General features: G+C 49.5%; 1 protein-coding gene across 1 annotated transcript; it reads right to left on the bottom strand.

The window, feature by feature from the left end:
- Positions 1 to 207: 207 nt before the first annotated feature.
- Positions 208 to 24940, bottom strand: CCDC13 (coiled-coil domain containing 13). The gene is made up of 15 exons (XM_044294734.1): positions 24794 to 24940; positions 17691 to 17900; positions 15674 to 15822; positions 13919 to 14061; positions 13067 to 13150; positions 12188 to 12304; positions 11665 to 11769; positions 10546 to 10710; positions 10262 to 10438; positions 8409 to 8615; positions 7779 to 7906; positions 2469 to 2552; positions 1655 to 1929; positions 1368 to 1464; positions 208 to 1117 (listed from the first exon to the last, which is right to left on the bottom strand). Exons 2-15 carry the CDS (start codon positions 17891 to 17893, stop codon positions 952 to 954), a joined length of 2100 nt encoding a protein of 699 aa, XP_044150669.1. The 5' UTR covers positions 17894 to 17900; positions 24794 to 24940; the 3' UTR covers positions 208 to 951.
- Positions 24941 to 24945: the final 5 nt, after the last annotated feature.

The following is a 24945-nucleotide window of genomic DNA, read 5'->3' as shown; positions in this document are numbered from 1 at the left end:
CATATCTGCAGGGTGAGTTTTGCAGCAGTCCAACATTTCTATTGGTGTTGTATTTTTAACCATTCTGATGGGATCTGTCCCCATTTTTGATGGATTGTAATAATACAGCAGAGCCTGTGAGACGTAACTCCAGAGTTATACATAGAACATGCATCGGAAAGTCTCGGCCGGGTCCGTGAAGCTGCCCTTATTTATTTATTCAAGAAATTACATCAACATTAGAAATCTTGATTTCCTTCTACACAACAGATCAGAGGCTCTGGCAGTGCAAAGAAGCGTTCTGTCATCGCCATATAACTGCCACTAAGTCACATGAAGCCTCGTCAGGACTTCTATGAATGTGTCGGGTGACTTTACAGGTGCTGTTTATGGCAGCCTGTCCTCTGTCTGCAGAAGCATAGCCTGCTGACTGACGCAAAATGTCATCTCCATTGAGGGATTGATTCTGATATATTGTATATATTGTACAATTGGCAGTCATGCGATTTTCTAGCAGTCAGTCCTGTCATATAATGTAGGTCACTGACCTGTGTATTACACACCGATGATGCCAAAAAAAAAAAAACCATAAAAACACACCCAGGACCATGCAGAGCAGAACATGCCATCCCCTGGTTAGTGACCCCTCTATTCTGTGGTGTTCCCGAGTTTCAGGAGGGGGAGAGAGGATCTTGCCGCTCAGGGGTAACCAGAATAGGGCCAACCAGAGCTGGGGCCACTCATCAATCATGTGGGGACTGTGACTTATAGTTGTATCGCCCCCTTTATTGGGAACTGCCCTGTGCGAGAGGGGGCTCCCAGCAGTCAATGATGTCACACTGTCCTGTCTACGTCTAAAGCGCTTATATGGGTTCAGACACCGTACGCTGATGTGAGAGGTCCATGGATACTTCTCAGGGAACTAGACAAGTCCTGAACATCAGCATCCGGGGGCGGTCACCTTCTGGGACGCTAGAGGGCGCCGCGTTCCTGCTTGTACTGCCGCAGGGCCTGGAGAAAGATCTGCTTCACCTGGGTGATCATGTCATGGTAGAGCCTCAGGTCGTCCTCCTTGGTCTTCAGCGCGTTCTTCAGGGCCATTTTCAGAGCGTCATTTTCATCGACTTGTATGGCGAGCCTGGAATAGAGTGTGTTTAACGGCATGCCACTAGGGGACCCTCACAGTACCGTGGCACTGTGCCCCCTGGACCATGGCACCCCAGGCTATCCGCTATACAGGGACCTGAAGAACAGGCTCATTCAAGTGCATAGAGCTGGCAGCTGTTACCTGCACAATGGGGTGGCGGGAGCAGCGTCTGCAGCCCCTTCTCTCCACACGTTAGGGCACTCTCATCAGATGCTACATGGCGACTGCAGAGGGCACTTACTTGGTGCTGAGCTCCTCTATCTGTGTCTCCGGGGGGACATTAGATGATAATTCGCTCCATTCATTCAGGAAGTGTCTGGAGGTGCTTAGAGACTGAGCTGTGGAGAGAAGACAGGGTGTCAGGAGGGACACCGCAGAATATAGCAACCCTCTGAAGAGGGAAGGTATGTTATGGTATACTGTGAATCAGGGCTTCCTCAGATGACCATACTGCCCCCATAGTAACCTCTGGGGTCCCGAGGTCACTTGTATGTACTCCAGTGGAGAGCACTGATGTACTGAACGTACCGGCCTTGCCGCGAGCAGACAGCTTTTGTGTCATTCCGTTCTTGCCTGCCTCCATTTTCAGCTTCTCCAGCTGCTGCTCCAGGAGGACTGAGCGTTTCCTCTCCTCCTGAAGCTTCTTCTCGGCCTCTAGGGCTTTTTTGCTGCTTTCTTCCGCCCTCTTCTGCAGGACGGACACAAACTCCACCAGGCGGTCTCTCTCCACCTCGGCGGCCTGGCACAGCGCTCTGAACTCTGCAGCTTGTGTCTGCCAAACCCTCAGCTCCGAGCTGTCACACCTGAGAGCAAAAATTAAGTTACAGTCTGGTATGCCATCCAGTGTACTAGTAATGCCTGGTGTGCCATCCTCTGTACTAGTAATGGCTGGTATGTCATCCTGTGTACTAGTAATGCCTGATCTATCATCCTCTGTACTAGTAATGCCTGGCATGTCTTTCTGTGTACTAGTAATGCCTGCTCCGTCATCCTCTGTACTAGTAATGGCTGGTATGTCATCCTCTGTACTAGTAATGCCTGGCATGTCTTTCTGTGTACTAGTAATGCCTGGCATGTCTTTCTGTGTACTAGTAATGCCTGCTCCGTCATCCTTTGTACTAGCAATGTCTGCTCTGTCATCCTCTCTACTAGCAATGCCTGCTCTGTCATCCTGTGTACTAGTAATGCCTGGCATGTCATCCTGTGTACTAGTAATGCCTGGCATGTCATCCTGTGTACTAGTAATGCCTGGCATGTCATCCTGTGTACTAGTAATGCCTGGCATGTCATCCTGTGTACCATGCTTAGCATGTCATCATCATGGCCATTATTGATACTCTACCTGCGTGGTGAGGATCGCGTGCTGATGACCGCAGATGAGGCCGTCGCTGTCTCCACTAGTTCATGCCCCAGTTTTGATACCGTCCTGGTTTTGAGGATAAGATGAGAGAAGACATAAATAACATCAGTATCTAATAAAGAAGGGATTTGTTCATCTCCCCAGACTCCTAGTGGACACAGTTCATGACGATGCTCATCTGTGGAGTGGTGCACGCCTCCTCCGGATCGGTGTCCGGTTTTCGTCCAGCAATTGTCTCCGGTAAAAACTGCAATCTTTATTCCAAAACTCCATAACTGCATGCAGCGATGTGTAAAAAAAACTAAATGTTTTGGACATCTATCGTGGCGGCCCTACTCCGGCTTTCTATATATGACGTTCAGTAACTGAACTATCCCTTATAATCTGGAGAGTAATCAACGTCATGCCTGCAACATACACAATAAGGGCCTCGGGCACATGGCCGTACCATGTTTTGCGGTCCGCAAATTGTGGATCTGCAAAACACGAATACCAGCCGTGTGCAGCGGGAATGTCCCGTCCAATGATAGAAATGCCTATTCTTGTCCGCAAAATGGGACAGCACACGGAGTGCTGTCCGGATCTTTTGTGGCCTCATTGCAGTGAATGGATCCACATCCAAACCACAAACAACGCGGCTCGTATGCGGACCAAAACTACCGTTGTGTGCATGAGCCCTAAAGATGTGGTATAACACACGCAGAAAACATCTCACACGTAAATGAACATTTATTAGTGACGACTGAAGGTTTGCTTTTAGGGCTGTTTCATAAGATTTGCGGGAATCGCGCTTCGTGTGTGAGTGTGATCCTCCATTCTGGACTTGCAGGAGCGCATGGCATTATACTGATCTATAATGCTGTGTGCCTCTGCTTGACCTTACTTGTACAGCAGGGGTAGGCAACTTCCGGCACTCAAGCTGTTGTGAAACTTCAACTCCCAGCATGCATGCTCTGCTCTTCTCAGAACTCCCATAGAAGTGAATGGAGCATGCTGGGAATTGTAGTTTTACAACAGCTGGAGTGCCGGAGGTTGCTGATCCCTGTTGTACAGGATCATACTGACCGCTTTATGTCGCTATGATTCTGTAGAAGTAAGCTGAAGCAGAGGCACACAGCATTATAAATCAGTATAATGCCATGCACTCCTGCAAGTCCAGAACGGAGGATCACACTCACACACGGAGCGCGATTCCTGCAATGGACTTGCTTGTGTGAAACAGCCCTTAGGTTCCCTGCACACGGGTGCAGGTTTACTAACAGAAAATGTGCGCAGATTTCTGAGCATTTCTGCACCAAATGCCTTAGGCTACATGCACATGAACGTTGTTTGTTTCCGTGTCCGTTCCGTTTTTTTGCGGATAGGATGTGGACCCGTTCATTTCAGAGCGGCACACCGTGTGCTGTCCACATCAGTATGTCCGTTCCGTAGCCCCACAAAAAAAATAGAACATGTCCTATTGTTGTCCATTTTAGGCATTGTTACAATGGATCCACAATTTGCAGACCGCAAAACACATACGGTCGTGTGCATGTAGCCTTATTCACACATCAGTGATTGAGAGCTAAAACCAGGAATGTACGCTACACAGAGATAAGGTATAAGGCCTCATGCACACGACAGAAGCCGCCCGTGTGCCTTCCGCAATTTGCAGAACGGGCGGCCCATTGAAGAAATGCCTATTCTTGTCCGCAAAACAGACAAGAATAGGACATGCTATATTTTTTTTTGCGGGGCCTCGGAACGGAGCAACGGATGCGGACAGCACACGGAGCGCTGTCCACATCTTTTGCAGCCCCATTGAAGTGAATGGGTCCGCACCCGAGCAGCAAAAACTGCGGCTCGGATGTGGACCCGAAAAAACGGTCGTGTGCATGAGGCCTAAGGGAAAGATCTGCTCCTGTGTTTAGACCGACACCTGGTTTTGGCTCAAAATCACTGACCAAATAACTGAAGCGTGAACTCAGCCTCAGGGCTCATGCACACGACTGTATGTATATTGCAGTCCGCAAAAATACGGATGACATTCGTGTGCATTTCGTATTTTGCATAACGGAACAGCTGGCCCCTAACAGAACAGTACTATCTTTGTCCATATTGCGGACAATAATAGGACATGTTCTATTTTTTAGCAGAACGGAAATACGGAAACTAAATGCACACGGAGTACCTTCTGTTTTTTTTGCGGACCCATTGAAATGAATGGTTCTGTATACGGTCCGCAAAAAAAACTGAATGAAAATACGTTTGTGTGCAAGAGGCCTTAGGCATAACTTGTGTTTTTTTATGTGGACTTGCCGCATATCTCACCCTTGCATTGCGAAAGGTGAAATCTGCGAACGGAAAAAAAAAAATGACACAAACAAAATCCGGATGGCAGGTTAATTTCCACATAGAAGAAACAAGCAAAGTGCACACGAGGCTTTGTTTAATCTCATACACTTTGGCACTGTACTATGGAAAAACCATGCGTAATCTGCACTGTGTGCAGGTAGCCTAGGCCCTAATGACATGCCCATGTCCATTTTGCAGACTGCAAACCACGGATCCATAAAATACAGAAACCTGATGCGGAAAAAATATATACGGTTGTGTGAATGGGGCCTTACTCTGAGGCTGAAACATCTTCAAGATTATCTATCTGTATAAACTATATATGAGGTCACCTCCATATTCCACCTCCAGGAGCTTCTGTGACCTCCCATTCTAGATCCCCTGGAGTCGGCCCTCTGCTCTTCTGGGAAGGATTTCTACAAGATTTTGGAGGGTTTCTGTGGAAATCTTTGCCCCTTCATCCAGATGATCATTTGTGAGGTCAGACCCTGGTGGCTGGAGGAGAGGGCCGGGCTCGCAGTCTGTGTTCTGGTGTTGGATGGGGTTGAGGTCTGGACTCCACAGCCGGTCAGGTTCTCCCAGACTCCCTCATATCTTTATGGGACTTGCTGTGTGTACTGGGTGCAGTCATGGAGGAACAGAAAAGGGTCTTCCCCCAAACTGTTCCCACAAAGCTGTCGCCATATAATTCTACACAATGTCTTGTCTGCTGAAGTATTAAAAGGGTTGTCTCATCACAGACAATAGGGGCATATCGCTAGGATATGCCCCCATTGTCTTATAGGTGGGACCTCCACCTGTAACGAGAACAGAGCCCTGAAAGTGGTGGAGGGCACAGTGCACATGCGCAGTCGCTCTCTCTTTATTTTCTATGGGGCTATCGAAAATAGACGAGCACTGGATCGGCAAGTTCCATCAGGCCCATAGAAGTGAATGGGAGCTGTGGCTGGTCATGCGCGGTTCACTTCTATGGGGAGCACGCTTGGTGGTGGCCAGACTGGAGTCCTCCAGCCACCACTTTTGCGGGGCTCCGTTCCTGATCTAGGTGGGACATGGGACCTGCACCTATAAGACAATGGGGGCATATCCTAGCGATATGCCCCCCCATTGTCTGTGATGAGACAAACCCTTTACTGCATGGATGTCAAACTCATGGCCCTCCAGATGTTGCAAAACTACAACTCCCAGCATTCCCTGATAGCTGCAGTATGCCCAGGCATGATGGGAGTTGTAGTTTTGCAACAGCTGGAGGGCCACGAGTTTGACATCCCTGCTTTATTGGAACTAAGGTTTCAAGGCCGACCCCTAAAGACCCCCATAGCATTACCCTCCTCCATCAGACCTCACAGCCGGAACAATACAGTCAGGCAGGTAATGTTCTCCCGGCATTCACCAGACTCGTCCATCAGACCGCCAGATAGAGAAGTGCGATTGGTCACTGCACAGAAAACATGTCCACTTCTCCAGAGTCCAGTGGCATCATGCTTTACACTGCTCCATCCCAGGCCTGGCATTGTGCCTGATGGAAGGCTGGCATGCCACGAAGCTCCTGGCACAGCACAGTTTCTGTGCTGGTGTTAATGGCAGAGGAGGTCTGGACACCAGTTATGGAGTCTGCACAGCATTGGTGACTTTTATGCAATTTCTCCTCAGCACTTGGTGACCCCGCTCTGTAAATTTACGTGGTCATCACTTTGTGGCTGAGTTGCTGTGGTTCCTTTAAACTTTACAGTAATACCACTCACAGGTGATGGTGGAATATCTAGGATGGAAGACATGTCATGACTCCTATTAGAGGACTAAGCTCGAATTCAGGGAGCTGTTTACAACGAGCCATTTTCGTCACCAAAGTCTGTAAAGGCAATGTTATACACCTGTGGTAATGGCAGACTGCATGGCTGGGGCTGGATGTTATACACCTGTGGTAATGGCAGACTGCATGGCTGGGGCTGGATGTTATACACCTGTGGTAATGGTAGACTGCATGGCTGGACCTGGATGTTATACACCTGTGGTAATGGCAGACTGCATGGCTGGACCTGGATGTTATACACCTGTGGTAATGGCAGACTGCATGGCTGGGGCTGGATGTTATACACCTGTGGTAATGGCAGACTGCATGGCTGGGGCTGGATGTTATACACCTGTGGTAATGGCAGACTGCATGGCTGGGGCTGGATGTTATACACCTGTGGTAATGGCAGACTGCATGGCTGGGGCTGGATGTTATACACCTGTGGTAATGGCAGACTGCATGGCTGGCGCTGGATGTTATACACCTGTGGTAATGGCAGACTGCATGGCTGGCGCTGGATGTTATACACCTGTGGTAATGGCAGACTGCATGGCTGGCGCTGGATGTTATACACCTGTGGTAATGGCAGACTGCATGGCTGTGGATGGATCATATACAACTGTGGTAATGGCAGACTACATGGCTGGGGCTGGATGTTATACACCTGTGGTAATAATGGACTGCATGGCTGGGGTCTGGATGTTATACACCTGTGGTAATGGCAGACTGCATGGCTGGGGCTGGATGTTATACACCTGTGGTTATGGTAGACTGCATGGCTGGCGCTGGATGTTATACACCTGTGGTAATAGCAGACTGCATGGCTGGACCTGGATGTTATACACCTGTGGTAATGTTAGACTGCATGGCTGTGGATGGATCATATACACCTGTGGTAATGGCAGACTACATGGCTGGGGGTTATACACCTGTGGTAATAATGGACTGCATGGCTGGGGTCTGGATGTTATACACCTGTGGTAATGGCAGACTGCATGGCTGAGGTCTGGATGTTATACACCTGTGGTAATGGCAGACTACATGGCTGGGGTTTGGATGAATCACCTGAATTCGAAGATCAAAGTGTGGGGCCCGATACTGAACCCCATATAGCCAGTCTGTCTTTCTATCTATACATCCACCAGGGGTAGGTTATATGTTACCTGGCTGAGTTGAGGGAATCCCCACTGTCTGACAGTGACCGCAAAGGCCCCAGGATCTCAGATCTCCTCTCCTCTGATGCCGTTTTGGTGTCAAAACTTTTACTTCTCATTTGCTTTTCAGGAGGGCTCTGCAATAAAACATGATATATGACATATCAGACAGCATGTAAATATATTGCTCCATACTTTAAGACAGATGAGAGACAGACAGACAGACAGACAGACAGACTAGGTCCCAAGTGGTGAAGATAACTGGAGTGAGGCCTCTTTCACATGAGCGTGACGGATTAGGGCCGGACGCGTTCAGTGAAACTCGCACCATTTTACAAGCAAGTTCAGTCAGTTTTGTCTGTGATTGCGTTCAGTTTTTTCCGTGCGGGTGCATGCGTTTTTCACGCGCGTGATACGTGATAAAAAACTGAAGGTTTACAAACAACAGTGAAAAACGCATCGCACCCGCACTTGCTTCCGGATGCAATGCAAAAATTAAACGCTCATGTACACAGACCATTTGTAATGAATGGGTCCGGATTCAGTGCGGGTGCTATGCGTTCACATCACGCATTGCACCAGCGCGGGAAAACTCGCTCGTGTGAAAGGGGCCTGACAGACAAGCAGCAGACATCTCACCTTCAGCGTCAGCTGCTGCACCTCCTCCTCCAGCTCCTTCACCTTCGCCTCCCGCTCGGCCACCATCTGCTTCAGCTGGGTCACCAGGGAGTTCTGTTTCTGGCTCTCGCTGTTCAGCTGCCCGCTCAGGGTTTGCTGGGAATCCTGCTGCTTTTGCTCCTGCTGACTGAGGCGGTTTAAGATCTCCTGCAAGTTCTTCTGCTGGCCCTGGAAGGACATGACAAATGACTATTTCTAATATAAAATGCACTAAAGGGTTTCTGTGTCTTACAGACTGGAGTCAGGTGGGCACCAGATGACTGCCTCCTAAATAATCAGACACATCACTCACCAAGCGGTCTGCCTGATCATAGACATTACCGTGTAGACCCCCTTCTATCTACCATCAAGTGTTAAAGGGGCTATCCGACCCCTAAGCTAGGATGAAATAGGGGCAGAATGCCCTTAAAATTAAAAAGAAAACCACTCACCTGTTCACTGGCGCTTTGTTCCAGCACCGACAGCCTTGGTCCTGCTGCTTCTGGCCCCCTGTGGATCAGAAAGGTGAGGTCCTGTCCATGGTCATGTGCACTGCTGCAGCCACTCACTGGCCTCAGTGCTGACGTGTCCCTGAGCGTCATGTGACCACAGAAGCTCAGTGGTCACATGTGCTTGGGTATAAGTCACCACTCAGGCTAGTAAATGGCTGCAGCAGTGCACGCGATGATGGACGGGGCTTTACACTTTGGTCCAGCAGGGTTGGGATCCTGACTGCTGGAAAACAGTATGTGCTAATAGGTGAGTGACCGTCTTTTATTTTAAAGGGGTTAGCCAACCCCTGATATGCCCGGGCCCCTCACACACAATGTACTTACCTCACTCCCCGTCACTTCTGAAGCCCGCGCGGCTGCCGTTGCATCTGCCTGTCGCGTGGAAGAAAACATCTGGTGATGGGGGGCAGCCAATGGCAGGCGGTGACGGGAACGAGCCGCCCTAACGTCACCCGCGATGCTAGGGAGGCTCGTTCCCGTCACCGCCTGCTATTGGCTGCCCCCCCGACGTTGGATGTTTTCATCCGCACGACTGGGAGATGCAGAGGCGGCCATGCGGGCTTCAGAAGCAACCCGGGTGCTAGGGAGTGAGGTCAGTACATTGTGTGAGGGGCTCGGGCATAACCCCTTTAAACGCATTCGAACTCTTATTTCATTTTAGCTTGGGGGTCTGAAAACTCTTACCCTAAATAACCAGGGAATAAAATATTAACCCCTCTACTACCCCAGGACACCAGGTGTTAAGCCTCTGTTCTACTCAAAACCACCGAGGAATAGAATATGAACCACTTTTCTACCTGACCCAACCACTTCTTTTACCTTAGACCACTAGGGACTTTATTGACTCTTCTACTCCAGACTATAAAGGAAGGGAGAGTTGCCCTAGACCGCCAGGGAATATGATATTTAACCCCTCTCCTACTCTACAGCATCAGGTATTAAACCTCTTTCTTATCCTACACTACCAGGGAATAAAATATAACCCACACCTCTACCCTAGACTATCCGATATTGGGCCAAGTCTTTAAGTTATCTATTCGGAGGGGGTCCGACCAATAGGATTCCCACCAATCCTCACAAAGGGGTCCCATTTCCCCATCCTGATGGAGCAGCAGGTCTAGTGTGCCACTCCTTTCATTCCCTATGGGGCTGCCGTACAGCGCTCTAAGTACAGCGCTTGGCTATTTCCGGTTACGGGGTCCAAAACAGATTAACCCTTGATCATCAGGTAACGCAGTCATGTGGTCCTGGGTAATAAGAGTGACTCAGGACAGTAGGAACACAAGCGAATTCTAGCCGTACTAAGTGTGAACAGGATGTTACCAGTAGAGCATCGATCAGCTCGTCGTCGTGCTTCCCCTTCTCCAGCAGCGTCACCATCTGCATCTTCAGGGACTTCAGGTCATTAGACAAGGACTTGTTCCTGGCTTTTGAGCCCTCAAACTTCTTTTTCAGTTCCTCGTAGTCTTTTTTAAGAGCGTCGTGCTCTCCTGTCAGCCTCTAGAATAACACAGAGCATAAGTCACTGTACATGGCGGCCATTTTTGCAAAAGCGAAGTGCCACCCCATTGGTTGTCACTTCCGCATTGTCATACAAGACGCTTCACCTCTAAGGTTTCTTTCTTCTCCTTCTCCAGGTTGCGGATCCTAAATAAGTTCTTGTCTTGAGCAGCGAGTCTCTTTGGTACAGAAATGCCCAACATCTCCTCTTCTAGGCTGAGCTCGGCGGCCGGACTCCTCGCCTGTCCCAGCTGACTCTCCAGCTCCCGCACCTGGAGGAAAGACCAAGAAGGAGGCTGCTAAAATACGATGGACTCCTCTGAATCTTTTCATATTGCATCCCACATATTCTGCTGATGTCCTTAAAAGTAACTGCTAGCCCCCCCCCCCCCCTCCTCATTACAGGAGCTCAGGTGATGTAAGCTGGCAATATTGCTGACTGTTTCCCATAGCATTTATTTTATTCATTTATATAGTGGCAGCGCAGAGATTGCCTTCACTCACATCAGTCTCTGTCTCTTGAGGCTCCCAAGGTTTCCAGCAGAACATTGCCCAGAGCCTCACACTGCCTTCATCTTCTCCCCCAGGTAAGTCACCCCCCCCCCCGGCCATGCACATAATGTGACATGATTCATCGGACCTCGCCATCTTCTTCCATTGCCCAGTAGTCCAGTCCCGATGCTCCAGTGTCCATTGTAGGCACTTTCAGCAGTGGACCGGGGTCGGTATGGGCACTCTGACCGGTCTTTGGCTACACCGCCCCGTGTCCTGTATGTCATGACTCTTCTATGGGATTGGACCAGACTGTCTGGAATACCCCTACACATGAATGAGCCTTGGGTGCCCATGACCCTGTCACCAGTTATAATTCTTGGACCATTTTTGGCAGGTTCCAACTAGGAAGACCCCACAAGACCGTCCATTTTGGCGATCTTCTGACCAAGTCGTCTACACCATTATTGGCCATTATCGCGCTCGCCCTTGTCTCCTGACAGACGCTATTGTCACTACATAATCAGTGTTATTCACTTCACCAGCAGTAAGTACAACCCATATGGCTTTTTGACTTAGTTTATACTGAGCCATATCTGCATTGGCTATGACCACACTGACCCATACCCACGCAATGCTCGCTGGTACAGGCTGCAGTACACATTACAGCCAGCAGGCGGCCGCTCACACACAATATCCTCGTTACTTGCACGCATATTTCGGATTGTACTCACCCTGCCTTGTAACACAAGTATCTGTTGTGCTCGCCCCCTCCAGCCGCCCGCTGAAGACAGCAGCTGCAAAATGTTCACATCCTCGCCAACCTCGCTGACCAACACCTGTAGGCACATGTGATAATATAAGCCTTTCACCCTGAAGACGTGCACATATGAAGGGGGGTTGACCCAAGATTTCAACTTATCCTCAGGAGGGAGTCCGACTGCTGGGACCCCCACAATCATGAGAAGGGGGTTCCCGTGCCTCTCCCCTTTAACGCTTGACTGCTGCTTCGTTCATCTCTATGGGAATGGGTGCTGTACTGAGCTTCTTTTTGGTAATTTCATAGAAATAAATGAGGCCTCTCCGTTCCTATGGGGGACACAGGAGCCCTGTTCTGGCGATCAGTGGGGGACTCACAGGTCGGACCCTCCAAATGATCAGACACTAAACCTCTACTCTGTGGAACGGTGATAAGTTTAAATCTTGGAATAACCCCTTTCAGTGACATAACGCATCTCTACATTGCGGGGTCAGAACCTTGTGCGCCATCTTCATCTCCTGCCGTGTGGTCTGGATTTGGTTGCGATATTCGGTCAGTTTAAGGTTGGCAGCCGCCAGCCTGTCCTGTAACGCTTTCATCTCTGCGCCGTCCGTCTGCAGACGTATAAAGTTAGACTATGTATTGCATTATACATAGAGAATACAGTTGCCCCCCCATTTCTCTTTTTTAGTTTTTCTGTTACAGAGCTCCAAATCCCCTGCTTGACCTAAGTCATAAACTAAAGTGAAGAAATTGTGCCTTTTTTACAGCCACCTCTAGGGGGAGCTCACTGCATACAGATTCATATGGGTACTAATAGGAGATGTAAAAATCTCTGTGCAGGGAGCTCCCCCTAGTGGTGGCTTCAAATAAATGCTGTGACTACAAAGTACAGGGGGAGCAGTTCAGTACCTGCCCCTATTTCAACACTGGTCCCACAACAGTCGTGTGAACAACCTCTATGGTAATGACTAACTGATCACTGAGCTCCCCCTAGTGGTGGCTGCTGGAAGCCAGAATTGTATGCTTTAAATCTATGCCTAGGCAGGGGATTTGGATCTCCATATCAGAAAAACTAATCTCTGACCACTATGAAGATATATTTTAAGAAACTAATCAGGAAAGAATGATGAGAAAAAAACTAAATGGTGTTCAAGGGCGGACATTCAATGGCAATGTAATGTATATGAAGTCTTGGCAGATGTTGGACCCATGGTGTAGTTGGCTTGGTTGACCAGACATCTCATCTGTATGGGGAACGCTGTAGTTTGTGATCACCACTGAGTAGTGCCAAAGGGGTATAAACTCTCTAAAGGACCCTTGACCCTGAGATCACAGATTGATCTCTAACATATGAGCAGATCCTGTAAACTCACCGGGGTTCCTTCTGCAGAGCGGGAGACTTTCGGCTCAGATCCCGAGTCTTTCCCGGAGTATTCAGGATCATGCGAGTTCTGAAGCTGCAAAACAAATTCACAAAGGCCAAGTGAAATCCCCCGTATGTGTTCTCCCCTCATCGCCCTCTGTTTTGTGGGGGTTAGATATTTGGGGAATACTGCACAGGATAAAACAGCACAATGTGCACCCCCCGCCGGACAAATCAAAGGGCAAGTACAATATTGTTTATCACTCTACAACTCTTCTGCCGTTTGTGTACGCAGCTCCAATGCAGACCGATGTTTCTTCACACGTGCAGATTACAAGTACCTTATACCGTCTGATCCTGCAGTTGTCTTACTCTGCTCCCTCTGATATCACAGATAGAGGAAGTAAAGCACAGGAGCGGTACACACAATACGGTAGAGTCATATAGATTGCCTACAACCGTGTCCTGTGATTTACTGCCTACTGCAGGTCCGGCCAGGCGCACAAATCCCCCCCCCAATGGTCTTTGCTTAATTAAATGACAACTTATCGCCGATCCACAAGATAGGTGGTGTCTGATTGATGGGGGTCCAACCACTGGGACCCTCACCAATCACAAGCGCAATGTCCTCCACTGGAATGGAGGGGCTGTCAAGCAATATGGCACTGAATGGGGCGACAGTGAATATCCTTGGCAACCACTCCATTCAAATGGGGCACATTTGAAACGGCTCTTGTGATCTGTTGGGACCCCCACTGATCAGACACTTATCCCCTAAGATGTCACTCAGGGACAACCCCTTTAACTGTGACTGGACAATGGTCTCCCTGTGTGACGCCATGCCTCTGTCTCCATCCGTTACCTCTCTCTCCAGCTCCTTCACTCTGTTTCCCAGCTGACGCACTTTGCTTTTCTCCCTCTCCATTTCAGCAGTCAGCTCCCGATTCTTTTTGGACAATTCTACGATTTTTGTGGCTGCCACATCTCCAGACAGGCCAGCCGTCCCTGCAGAGATACAAAGGTGTATTACGGCACAGCTCCTAAGGACAACTACTCGTTTAATCTACTTTCTACATGTACTACATCACCTACTTTACATACAGAGGTTTTGGGGTAGTAGTCCTGGTAATATCCCTGGTGGTCTAGAGAGGTGTATGGGCTATTACCAATACTACTGGTGGTCCCGGGTGGTAAAGGAGTTAACAGCAGTAGATGTGGTGCTTTAGGGTGGTTTTAGGTTAATATTCCAAGAGATCTACGATGGGTTAGAAGTTCAGGATGTTGTGGTCTAGATTAAATGGTTACTGCTTAACGTTGCTGTACTGCAGCTCCCAGCCACCCACAGCAAGGGGGCCACGGCTCTAAATCAATGCTTCAGCCACTTCATTCTCAAGATGAAGGGGGCATCTCACAGGGTCTCCCCAGCCCGATATAGAATACACTCCTCACACTGAAATCACAACACCAGGAAGGAAGTATCAGGTGCCACTAAGATCTGCAGATGATGAAATTTTCAGCACCTAGCTCCAATCTGTGAAATGTATGTGAGACATAAAGCCAGATTGAAAGTAAAAGTTTATTAGCCACATGAAACCTCAAAAATCTGATCAATTTGTGTGGGATGATTGTGTGAAGCCTCCTGTTCATCGACACGCCAATTATCACAGAATGAGACGTTCTGAATCCTTGAGCTGAGAGACCTTGGTTTATCACTCCGGCAGATCGCTATGTTCCTCGACCAAGATGTCAGCGATGTTCAAAGTTGCCTGTCTGGTGGTTGGGAGAACAATGACAAGACAGCAAGAGGAGCACAGAGGAGAACCTCTGCCCGGACGGATCGCCTGATTAAAAGAATGGTGCGTAGTCATCCATTCTGTACTGCAAGGGAAAGGGTCATATCCCAAGCCTAGGGCGGCAAACGTGTACTATCATGAGGCGTCGCGCGACACTGGGCTATGAGCCACATGTCTAGTACAGGTGTTCCACTGACCTCGCGCCACTCTCAAAGGCTATCATGGTGCACAGCAAGACAGCAATAGAGGCTGGAATGAAGGTCTGTCCTCTCCAGCGATGAGTCCTGCTTTTGTCACAGACACAATGATAGCTGGAGGTTGGTCTGGAAACCATGTGGGCAACGCCATGAAGAGGCCTTTACAAGGGAACATCACACAGGTCCTACACCTGGGGTTGTGGGGTGGCATTATGCACAGTGCCCAGACAAATTGTCCCAGGAGCCATTTTTCATCAGGACAACATCAGGCCATATGTTGCTGGTGGTACTGTGAGCAATCTGCGCGACCTAAACGTGCTACCATGGCCCACAGGGTCTCTGGACTTGTCTACTATCAGGCACATCTGGGACGCCATTGGTCGGCAATTGTAAAGGTTGCTGCCAGCAGCAGATCTTGATGATTTGTGTGCCCAAGTGCATTCAGTGTGGCAGAACATTCCTCAGACAACCATCAATAGCCTCACTGATGGCAGCCAAGGCGTGAAAGTGCGTAGATTTCTGCACGTTTAAAATATTTTGTCTATTCCTATGACTTTTCCTTCTCGGTGTTGCAATTCCAGTGTGGAGTGTATCCTGTCTAAGTCATTATGGTCGGGGGGCTGTCACCTGCCAGCGCTATCTTGTTGTCTTCTACTTTCTTTCTCAGATGTTTAATCTCAAACTCTTTCTCCTTGAGGAGTTTGTGGAGCCGGCCGTTCTCATCCTGCAGCTCCCGGATCTGGCCCTGCAGCTGCTCGTTCTCATCTTCCAGAAGCCTGAAATGTGGGAAAGGGTTAAAAATGGAGCTGAAGACGATTTTAAATGATACGGACACCCCTGCCCTGAATTGTATTATTCTTCATTTGCTTCCTAAATGCAAAATGAAATGAAGTAATATTCTCAATAGTCTAACATTTCCTACCATTTTGCTTCTGCAGAGTGTGAATAAGTCCTTCACCTACTTTCACACTTCCGTTTTTCTTTTCCTGCATCGAGTTCCGTCACAGGGGCTCAATACCGTAAAATAACTGATCAGTTTTATCCCCATGCATTCTGAGTTGAGAGAAATCCGTTCAGGATGCATCAGGACGTCTTCAGTTCAGTCTTTTTGACTGTTCAGGACGCAGAGAATACCGCAGCATGCTACGGTTTTATCTCCGGCCAAACAAACTGAACACTTGTCTGAATGCCGGATCCGGCATTTGTTTTCCATAGGAATGTATTAGTGCCGAATCCGGCATTCAAAAAACCGGAATGCCGGTGCGCAGAGCGAAAAAAATATGAGAAAAATAAATGCTGGATCTGTTTTTCCGGAAGACATCGGAAAGACGGATCCGGCATTTTAATGCATTTGTAAGACTGATCAGGATCCTGATCAGTCTTACAAATGCCATCAGTTGGCATACGTTTTGACGGCTCCGGCAGGCAGTTCCGGCAACGGAACTGCCTGCCGGATCACTCTGCCGCAAGTGTGAAAGTACCCTAAATCCGTCATAGATCTCCTCCAGTTACTGGCACCAATGACTGTGCTCCATCCGGGAAACAAGGCCTGCGTGTCAGCTGCATCTCCCGGACTGACTATGGCTCCCCTGACCAGAACTGACGGCATCATAGTCATGACCTCCTATGTAACTGTGGTTCTATTGTACTACACTCACGTCATCATATGAGCACAGTACAATAGACCTGCAATCAGATAGGAACTGACTGTATCATAAGACACCGTGATGCCATCAGTTCTGGTGGTCGTTTTGGGAGATGAGGCCAACACATGGGCCATGTTTCCCAGACCAAGCACAGTCATGTGAATCATCCCTTAGAGATAGCAGTGGGAAGTTGTACATGGCAGATCAGAGTGTGGAGAGGTGGTGAGAAGATTGAAGGAGGGCAGCATACAAGCTTTAGACAGGGAGGAAAGCAGACAAGGCAGTTTGTAAGGGGTGAATCTTGTAGACTGTGTACAAGTGTAGAGAGAAAGCAGCAGGCTCTGCAGGAGGCCACACAGTCCTCAGCGACTGTGAAAGTGAGCTGTATGAGAAGTCAGTGCAGGAAAGACGCTGACACATGAGAGCTAGGAAAGATAGCAGCATCCCGGACACACAGATCACACTCAGGAGGTATTACTGGGAGGGTCATGTCCATGTGAGAAAAGTCTGAAACTAGGAGCAGGTGGAAGGAATGAATATTCAATCCTGAATCTTAGTGCAATTTTTATTTCATGCAAATTATGCACTAAAAATATTTTTTTTTCATGTCAAAGTGCCTGTAAATTTACATTGATATTGTGGAGACAGCTTTGCTGTAGATTTGGTTTTTGAACTCCTTTTCTAATACCCTGCATGGACATGTTCTGCTGGTAGCTAATGTCCCCCACAAGTACCACCTCTCTGTTCACAACACATTTGGTATTATGGGCACCAAATCTCCCAGGTGTACGGAAGTGTATGCCATCCAAAGGGCATCAAACAAGGTGTGACTGTAGCCTAGCAGCTAAGCTATATGTGGCAGGTCTGCAGGCTACGAGGCCTTCTTCTTGGACATCACCACCCTCAATACCTACAGTAAGAGTCCATCAGAGGTGACCCTATGAACATCTGTCAGCTGCACTGGGGGAGGTGATGGAAAAGTCACCGGCGGCTCCCACCTGCTTCCTGTCTCCTGGGAGGCCTCGGTGGCAGTCTGCAGCAGGTTCAGCTGGTCCTGTACACCAAACGCGTCGGGCTTCCTGTCGCCCTCGTACTTCTCTCTCTTGCGCTCCATCAGTCTCTGCAGACGCTTCTGCTGCTGCTCCTGCAGCGCTCTGAACTGCAGCCTCAGGTTCTCGTTCACTGCGGCGTCTGACTCCATGATGACCCTGGAGGGGGAGGGAAAAGATTCACTATTCACTTCCATAGACTCCAGGATAGGGGGGGGGGGTTAAATGACAGAGGGACTACCGTATGGGGCCCTGATAAAGGGGTATATATATATAATACACAGAATGGGGAGGGGGCAGAGGGACTACCCTATGGGGCATATATTATATATATATTAATGGGGTTTTGCTCTGGTAGGCAGGTCAGCGGACGCAGTACAGAGGCAGGGAACCAGGTTGTAAATCAACTTCAGTGTTTCATTCACACTTAGCAAAAACACAACAGTCTTTGTGCTTGTTCACAGCAAGACAAAACAATGGTCACCGGGAATCCTAGGCGTCGGTTCACACCCGGCTGAATGCTCAGCCACAGAAAAGTCCACTAACCTCTTCCAGGCGGCCTGTTTGCAGCCTTCAGCACAGACGCTCCACAGCTTCACTGTCAGATGGAGGATAATCCACACCCTGCTGAGACTGCTGGCTGGTTTTTATATCCCAGCCAAAACCAGGCCTGGAGCGTGGGGAGTAGCCACCCACCCTGCACTTTGGCTGCTCCCAGTAAGAGCCGGCCCGGATCGGCTTTACAGCTACACTAAGTAACAAATAGTGTCAAACAGCACTAACTGCTGCTGACACTTAAAATTACCGGCTCTTACCTCACCGAGGCCAGGAATCTCGGTGACACATACCTTCATTCCACAACGGCTCCTTGCACCTTCCTACATACCTCCCCCCTTTGTTCAACCCTGAGGGGGTGAACACTTGCCAGACAGTGGCCCCGGGACATAGAAACACAACATAGAAACATAGAATGTGTCGGCAGATAAGAACTAGGGATTGACCGAAATTGATTTTTTAGGGCCGATACCAATAATTTGTACCGATATTCTGGGAATTTTCATTTTTGAAAAAAAATAAAAAATTCCTACACAAATCTGCTGAAAATTAATGTTTATTGTTAACGTGTAGGTTTTTTTTTAAAAAAATATTTCTTTCATTTATACTTAATATGTTGGTGTTTTTTTTTTTTGTTTTTTTTTACTATTAGCCCCTTTAGGGACTAGAACCCTTGTCCTATTCACCCTGATAGATCTCTATCAGGGGGAATAGGAGCTCACACTCTCCCTGCAGCTCTGTGCACACAGCAGCAGGGAGATTACCATGGCAGCCAGGGCTTCAATAGCATCCTGGCTGCCATGGTAACCGATCGGAGCCCCAGGATTACACAGCTGGGGCTCCGATCGGAGGAGCAGGGGAGAGGGGATCCTGTGGCCACTGCCACCAATGATTAATACTGGTGGGGGGGGCACACTGCGACACCAATGTTTTTAATACTGGGGTGGGGGTCGCACTGCGCCACCAATGATTAATACTGGGGGACTTGGGGGGAGGGGGGGGCACTGCGCCACCAATGAAAAGAAATCTCTCATTCATTCATATACAGGAGGCGGGAGCTGGCTGCAGAATCACATAGCCGGCTCCCGACCTCTATGAGCGGTAGCTGCGATCCGCGGCACCTGAGGGGTTAACTACCGCGGATCGCAGCTACTTGTCATAGAGGTCGGGAGCCGGCTATGTGATTCTGCAGCCAGCTCCCGCCTCCTGTATATGAATGAATGAGAGAGGCATCTTCATTGGTGGCGCAGTGGCCAAAGCCCCTCCCCTTCTCTTGTCCTCCTTCCTCTTATTGGCGGCAGCAGCGGCGCTGGGGGGAGGTAGACGCTGCTTCCTTCTCCCCTGTGCTGCAGAGGGAACACGGAGAGCGCTGACAGCAGCGCGATCTGTGTTCCCAATAAGTTATCGGAATATCGGCAAAATAGATGCAGATACCGATAATGGTCAAAATACTGAATATCGGACGATAATATCGGTAAAACCGATAATCGGTCGATCCCTAATAAGAACCATTTGGCCCATCTAGTCTGCTCAATATACTGAATACTATGGATAGCCCCCGGCCCTATCTTGTATGAAGGATGGCCTTATGCCTATCCCATGCATGCTTCTGCGTTTCCCTGTAACCTGCCTGCCCCATGTTCTACAGAAAACTTGAAGTTTTGTAAAGATAAGAACCACCTGGTGACCCGAGCATTCCTCTCTTTGGCCTGGCTCATCCACTTGAGGAGAGTGGTCGGTCACCAGACGGAACTTTCTCCCAAACAGATAATAGCGGAGAGACTCGAGTGCCCACTTGATGGCCAGGCACTCTCTCTCCACTATACTGTACCTAGTCTCGGCTGGGGTAAGCTTTCGGCACAGGAAAACAACAGGATGTTTCTCCCCATTGACGTCCTGAGACAGTACAGCACCGAGGCCTACTTTAGAGGCATCGGTCTGTACCACAAACTCCCTCTTGAAGTCGGGCGTCACCAATACCGGGGACCCACGCCGGGCAGACTTCAACCCGGAGAAAGCCTTTTCCGCCTGCTCATTCCACTGGACCGTCACTGACTTGCGTCCCTTCAAATAGCCTGTCAATAGTGCGGCGACTGTAGCAAAATTGGGGACAAACCTCATATAGTACCCCACCATACTCAGGAACGACTTTACTTGCTGAGTAGTGACAGGTCGGGGCCAATTCCTAATTGTCTCAATTTTGTTCACTTGGGGTTTGACAGTTCCGCGCCCAATTACATACCCCAGGTACTTGGTCTCTTCTAACCCTATCGCTCACTTTTTTGGGTTAGCGGTTAAGCCAGCCTTCCTAAGAGAGTCCACTACAGCCTGTACTTTAGGTAGGTGACTTTCCCAGTCGGTGCTATGGATAACAATATCATCCAGGTACGCCGAAGCGTACCGACGATGTGGACGGAGTACAATGTCCATTAGCCTTTGAAACGTGGCGGGGGCGCCATGTAGACCAAAGGGTAATACCTTGTACTGATACAGCCCCTCTGGCGTGATGAAAGCCGTTTTTTCCTTGGCAGCCTCCGTCAAGGGTACCTGCCAGTACCCTTTGGTGAGGTCCAACACAGAAAAATACCGGGCTTGGCCCAACTTCTCAATAAGCTCATTTACTCAGGGTATGGGATACGTGGCAAACTTGGACACCTCATTAAGTTTGCGGAAATCGTTACAGAACCGCAATGTCCGTCCGGCTTGGGTATTAAGACTATCGAACTGGCCCATTCACTTTTTGACTCCTCGATGACACCCAGCTGGAGCATTAGCTGCACTTACTCCAAGATGGCTTGTCGCCTAGCCTCAGGTACCAGGTATGGTTTTAACCGGACTTTTGCCTAAAGGCTCAGTGATAATGTCATGCTGGATTATGGAAGTGCGTCCAGGGAGGTCCGAGAACACATCCGTGCTCCGACTAATGAACTCCCTGGCCTCCCGAGTCTGTTTAGAGGAGAGGCTGTCAGCAATTTTCACTGTGGCAGCCGCCTCTCTTGCTTCAGACCGAGGGTCCGAAACCGCTTCCCCTAGGAACCCTGGTCGTGGGCCGTCTTCCGTACAGGTTTCCCTATCTTTCCAGGGTTTGAGCAGATTCACATGGTACACCTGCTCCAGCTTTCGTCTCACTGGCTGGGGGTACCTTGTAATCTACCTCTCCAATTTTTACCTTGTAGGGCCCCTGCCACTTGGCTATGAACTTACTGTCTACGGTTGGTACCAGCACCAATATGCCATCACCAGGTTAAAGGTCCGGACCCGAGCCTGCCGATTATAGACCCTACTCTGGGCTCGCTGCGCTGCCTCCATATACTCCCTAACCAGAGGTAACACTGTTTCCAGCCGTCCTTGCATCTGGGTGATGTACTCAACAACACTTTTGTGCGGTGTGGGTTGTTGCTCCTACGCCTCTTTGGCCACGTCCAACAGATTGCGAGGGTGCCTGCAATATAGCAGGTCGAAGGGCGAGAACCCAGTAGAGACCCGGGGCACCTCTCGCACTGCGAACATGAGATAGGGCAGAAGGAGGTCGCAGTCCCTCCCATCTTTAGACACCACTCTTTTTAACATATTTTTAAAGAGCTTCTGTCAGCCCACTAAACCGTTTTGTTTTTTTGTTTACTAATAATCCCTACACTGCGAGCTCTGCAGACATAAGCTAAATAATCATTTTGGTTCAGTAGAATTTGATAAAAAGCTATTTTTAAAATATGCAAATTACCTTGCTACCAGCAAGTAGGGCGGCTACTTGCTGGTAGCAGCCGCATCCTCCAATCCTAATGATGCCCCCTCCGCATTGTGATTGACAGGGCCAGGGAACGGGATCGTTCTCTGCTGGCCCTGCCTGTTTGCATTCAAAATCTGGCGCCTGCGCCGCGGCCGTACCTGTCTTCAATCTGTGCAGGCGCACTGAGAGGCGGCCGCTCCATCCTCAATGCGCCTATGACATCACATCTACACCCGGCGCAGGCGCATTGAGGATGGAGCGGCCGAGCGAGCGGCCTCCTCTCAGTGCGCCTGCGCAGATTGAAGATAGGGACGGCCGCGGCGCAGGCGCCAGATTTTGAATGCAAACAGGCAGGGCCAGCAGAGAACGATCCCGTTCCCTGGCCCTGTCAATCACAATGCGGAGGGGGCATCATTAGGATTGGAGGATGCGGCTGCTACCAGCAAGTAGCCGCCCTACTTGCTGGTAGCAAGGTAATTTGCATATTTTAAAAATAGCTTTTTATCAAATTCTACTGAACCAAAATGATTATTTAGCTTATGTATGCAGAGCTCGCAGTGTAGGGATTATTAGTAAACAAAAAAACAAAACTGTTTAGTGGGCTGACAGAAGCTCTTTAAAAATATGTTAAAAAGAGTGGTGTCTAAAGATGGGAGGGACTGCGACCTCCTTCTGCCCTATCATGTTCGCAGTGCGAGAGGTGCCCCGGGTCTCTACTGGGTTCTCGCCCTTCGACCTGCTATATTGCAGGCACCCTCGCGATCTGTTGGACGTGGCCAAAGAGGCGTAGGAGCAACAACCCACACCGCACAAAAGTGTTGTTGAGTACATCACCCAGATGCAAGGACGGCTGGAAACAGTGTTACCTCTGGTTAGGGAGTATATGGAGGCAGCGCAGCGAGCCCAGAGTAGGGTCTATAATCGTCAGGCTCGGGTCCGGACCTTTAACCTGGTGATGGCATATTGGTGCTGGTACCAACCGTAGACAGTAAGTTCATAGCCAGGTGGCAGGGGCCCTACAAGGTAAAAATTGGAGAGGTAGATTACAAGGTACCCCCAGCCAGTGAGACTAAAGCTGGAGCAGGTGTACCATGTGAATCTGCTCAAACCCTGGAAAGATAGGGAAACCTGTACGGAAGACGGCCCACGACCAGGGTTCCTAGGGGGTTCCTTATGTATGCAGAGCTCGCAGTATAGGGATTATTAGTAAACAAAAAAACGGTTTAGTGGGCTGACAGAAGCTCTTTAAATGTTTGATTAAACCTCTCTACCAGGCCGTCCGTTTGCGAATGATACACGGACGTCGGTAGCCGTTTTATGTGGTGCAATGAGTTCCCTCATGACCTTGGACATAACTGGGTCCCTTGGTCAGTCAGAACGTCCTTAGGCAGACCCACTCGAGAAAACATCTCCATTAACTCCTAAGCTATGAGTTTGGCTGATGTATGTCGCAGTCTGGACTCCGTTCCTGGAGTCCAGACTCCAGGAACGGAGCAACGACCTCAGCCCATTGGTCTCGGGGTAACTTCTCCTGCACGGCCACCTTTTCGAACACCGCCAGATAAGTCTCGACGTCGTCCGATTGGGTCATCTTGGGGATCGCCGCACTAACAGCTTTCCAGGCATCGTGGACGTTCTGGGCCGCTCGTAACACCATCACATGCTGTAATAGCAGCTGGTTAGTTTCCCGCTGCTGCTTGTTAGCCTCCATGAGGGTTTTTACGACGGCCTCCATTTTGTCAGAGGACACGGATCGTAACCTTGCCGCCTTGATAAGACATACACCCGTGCCCGGGAAGAAAGAAAAATAAATAATAATAACTTTTCGGCCTTCAGGCCAGCGTCACTACATTTATCCGCATCCGACAGCAAATGTGAGGTTTTGCTCTGGTAGGCAGGTCAGCGGACGCAGTACAGAGGCAGGGAACCAGGTTGTTAATCAAACTTCAGTGTTTCATTCACACTCAGCAAAAACACAACAGTCTTGGTGCTTGTTCACACACAGCAAAACATAACATAATGGTCTTTGTGCTTGTTCTCAGCAAGACAAAACAATGGTCACCGGGAATCCTAGGCGTCAGTTCACACCCGGCTGAATGCTCAGCCACAGACATGTTCACTGGCCTCTTCCAGGTGGCCAGCCTTCAGCCCAAAAGCTTCACTGCCAGATGGAGGTAAAAATCCCCTCAGCGGAGACTGCTGGCTGGTTTTTATATCCCAGCCAAAACCCGGCCTGGAGCGTGGGGAATGGCCACCCACCCTGCACTTTGGCTGCTCCCAGTAAGAGCCGGCCCGGATCGGCCATGTAAAATAACCAATAGTGTTAGTCAGCACTAACTGCCGCTGACACTTAAAATCACCGGCTCTTACATCACCGAGGCCAGGAATCTCGGTAACACATGCCTTCCGTCAATGACGGCCCCTACAATATATACAGGATGGGGGGGGGGGGGCTGTTAGTGACAGAGGGAGAGACCCTGTGGGGCCCTGATAAAGGGGTATATATATAACCATACAGGGTGGGGGAGGGGGTCAGAAGGACTACCCTGTGGGGCCCTGATAAAGGGATATATATCTAACCATACAGGATGGGGGAGGGGCTACCTTAAAGGGGCACACAATTATTACAGGCACTCTGGCGTACAGTATGGGGGAGGGGGGCAGATCCTGTATACTGTGTTACAGCCATCACTGAGCCGAGCCCTGAGGAACTGTCATAGAAATGAGTGAGTGGGGGGACTACAAGTGTCAGCAGCTCCGCCTCTATTACCTGAGAAGTACGCCCGGTCACTCGTCCCTTCGGATCACTTTACCGGTTCACTCCGTCCTTTAGAAGGAAGAGGACGCGTCACCAGGGTAACCAGCTCCATGGAAACGGCGCTGCCGACGTCATCAGGCGGCGCCCGACAGAGGCCGCGACTC

The sequence above is a fragment of the Bufo gargarizans genome, chromosome 5 (assembly GCF_014858855.1).
Source record: "Bufo gargarizans isolate SCDJY-AF-19 chromosome 5, ASM1485885v1, whole genome shotgun sequence".
Lineage (NCBI taxonomy): Eukaryota > Metazoa > Chordata > Amphibia > Anura > Bufonidae > Bufo > Bufo gargarizans.
Note: the sequence above shows the minus strand (reverse complement) of the source record. Positions and strands in the feature narration are given on the sequence as shown.

What these genes read in the sequence shown, in the direction of transcription:
- CCDC13 (XM_044294734.1), bottom strand. Translation starts at nt 17,893, where the DNA reads ATGGAGTCAGACGCCGCAGTGAACGAGAACCTGAGGCTGCAGTTCAGA. An exon ending in CAACAAGATAGCGCTGGCAG is followed by an intron (nt 14,062 to 15,673) that starts GTGACAGCCCCC and finishes GTATCTCTGCAG; the next exon opens with GGACGGCTGGCCTGTCTGGA. An exon ending in AGATGAAGATGGCGCACAAG is followed by an intron (nt 11,770 to 12,187) that starts GTTCTGACCCCG and finishes ATGTGCCTACAG; the next exon opens with GTGTTGGTCAGCGAGGTTGG.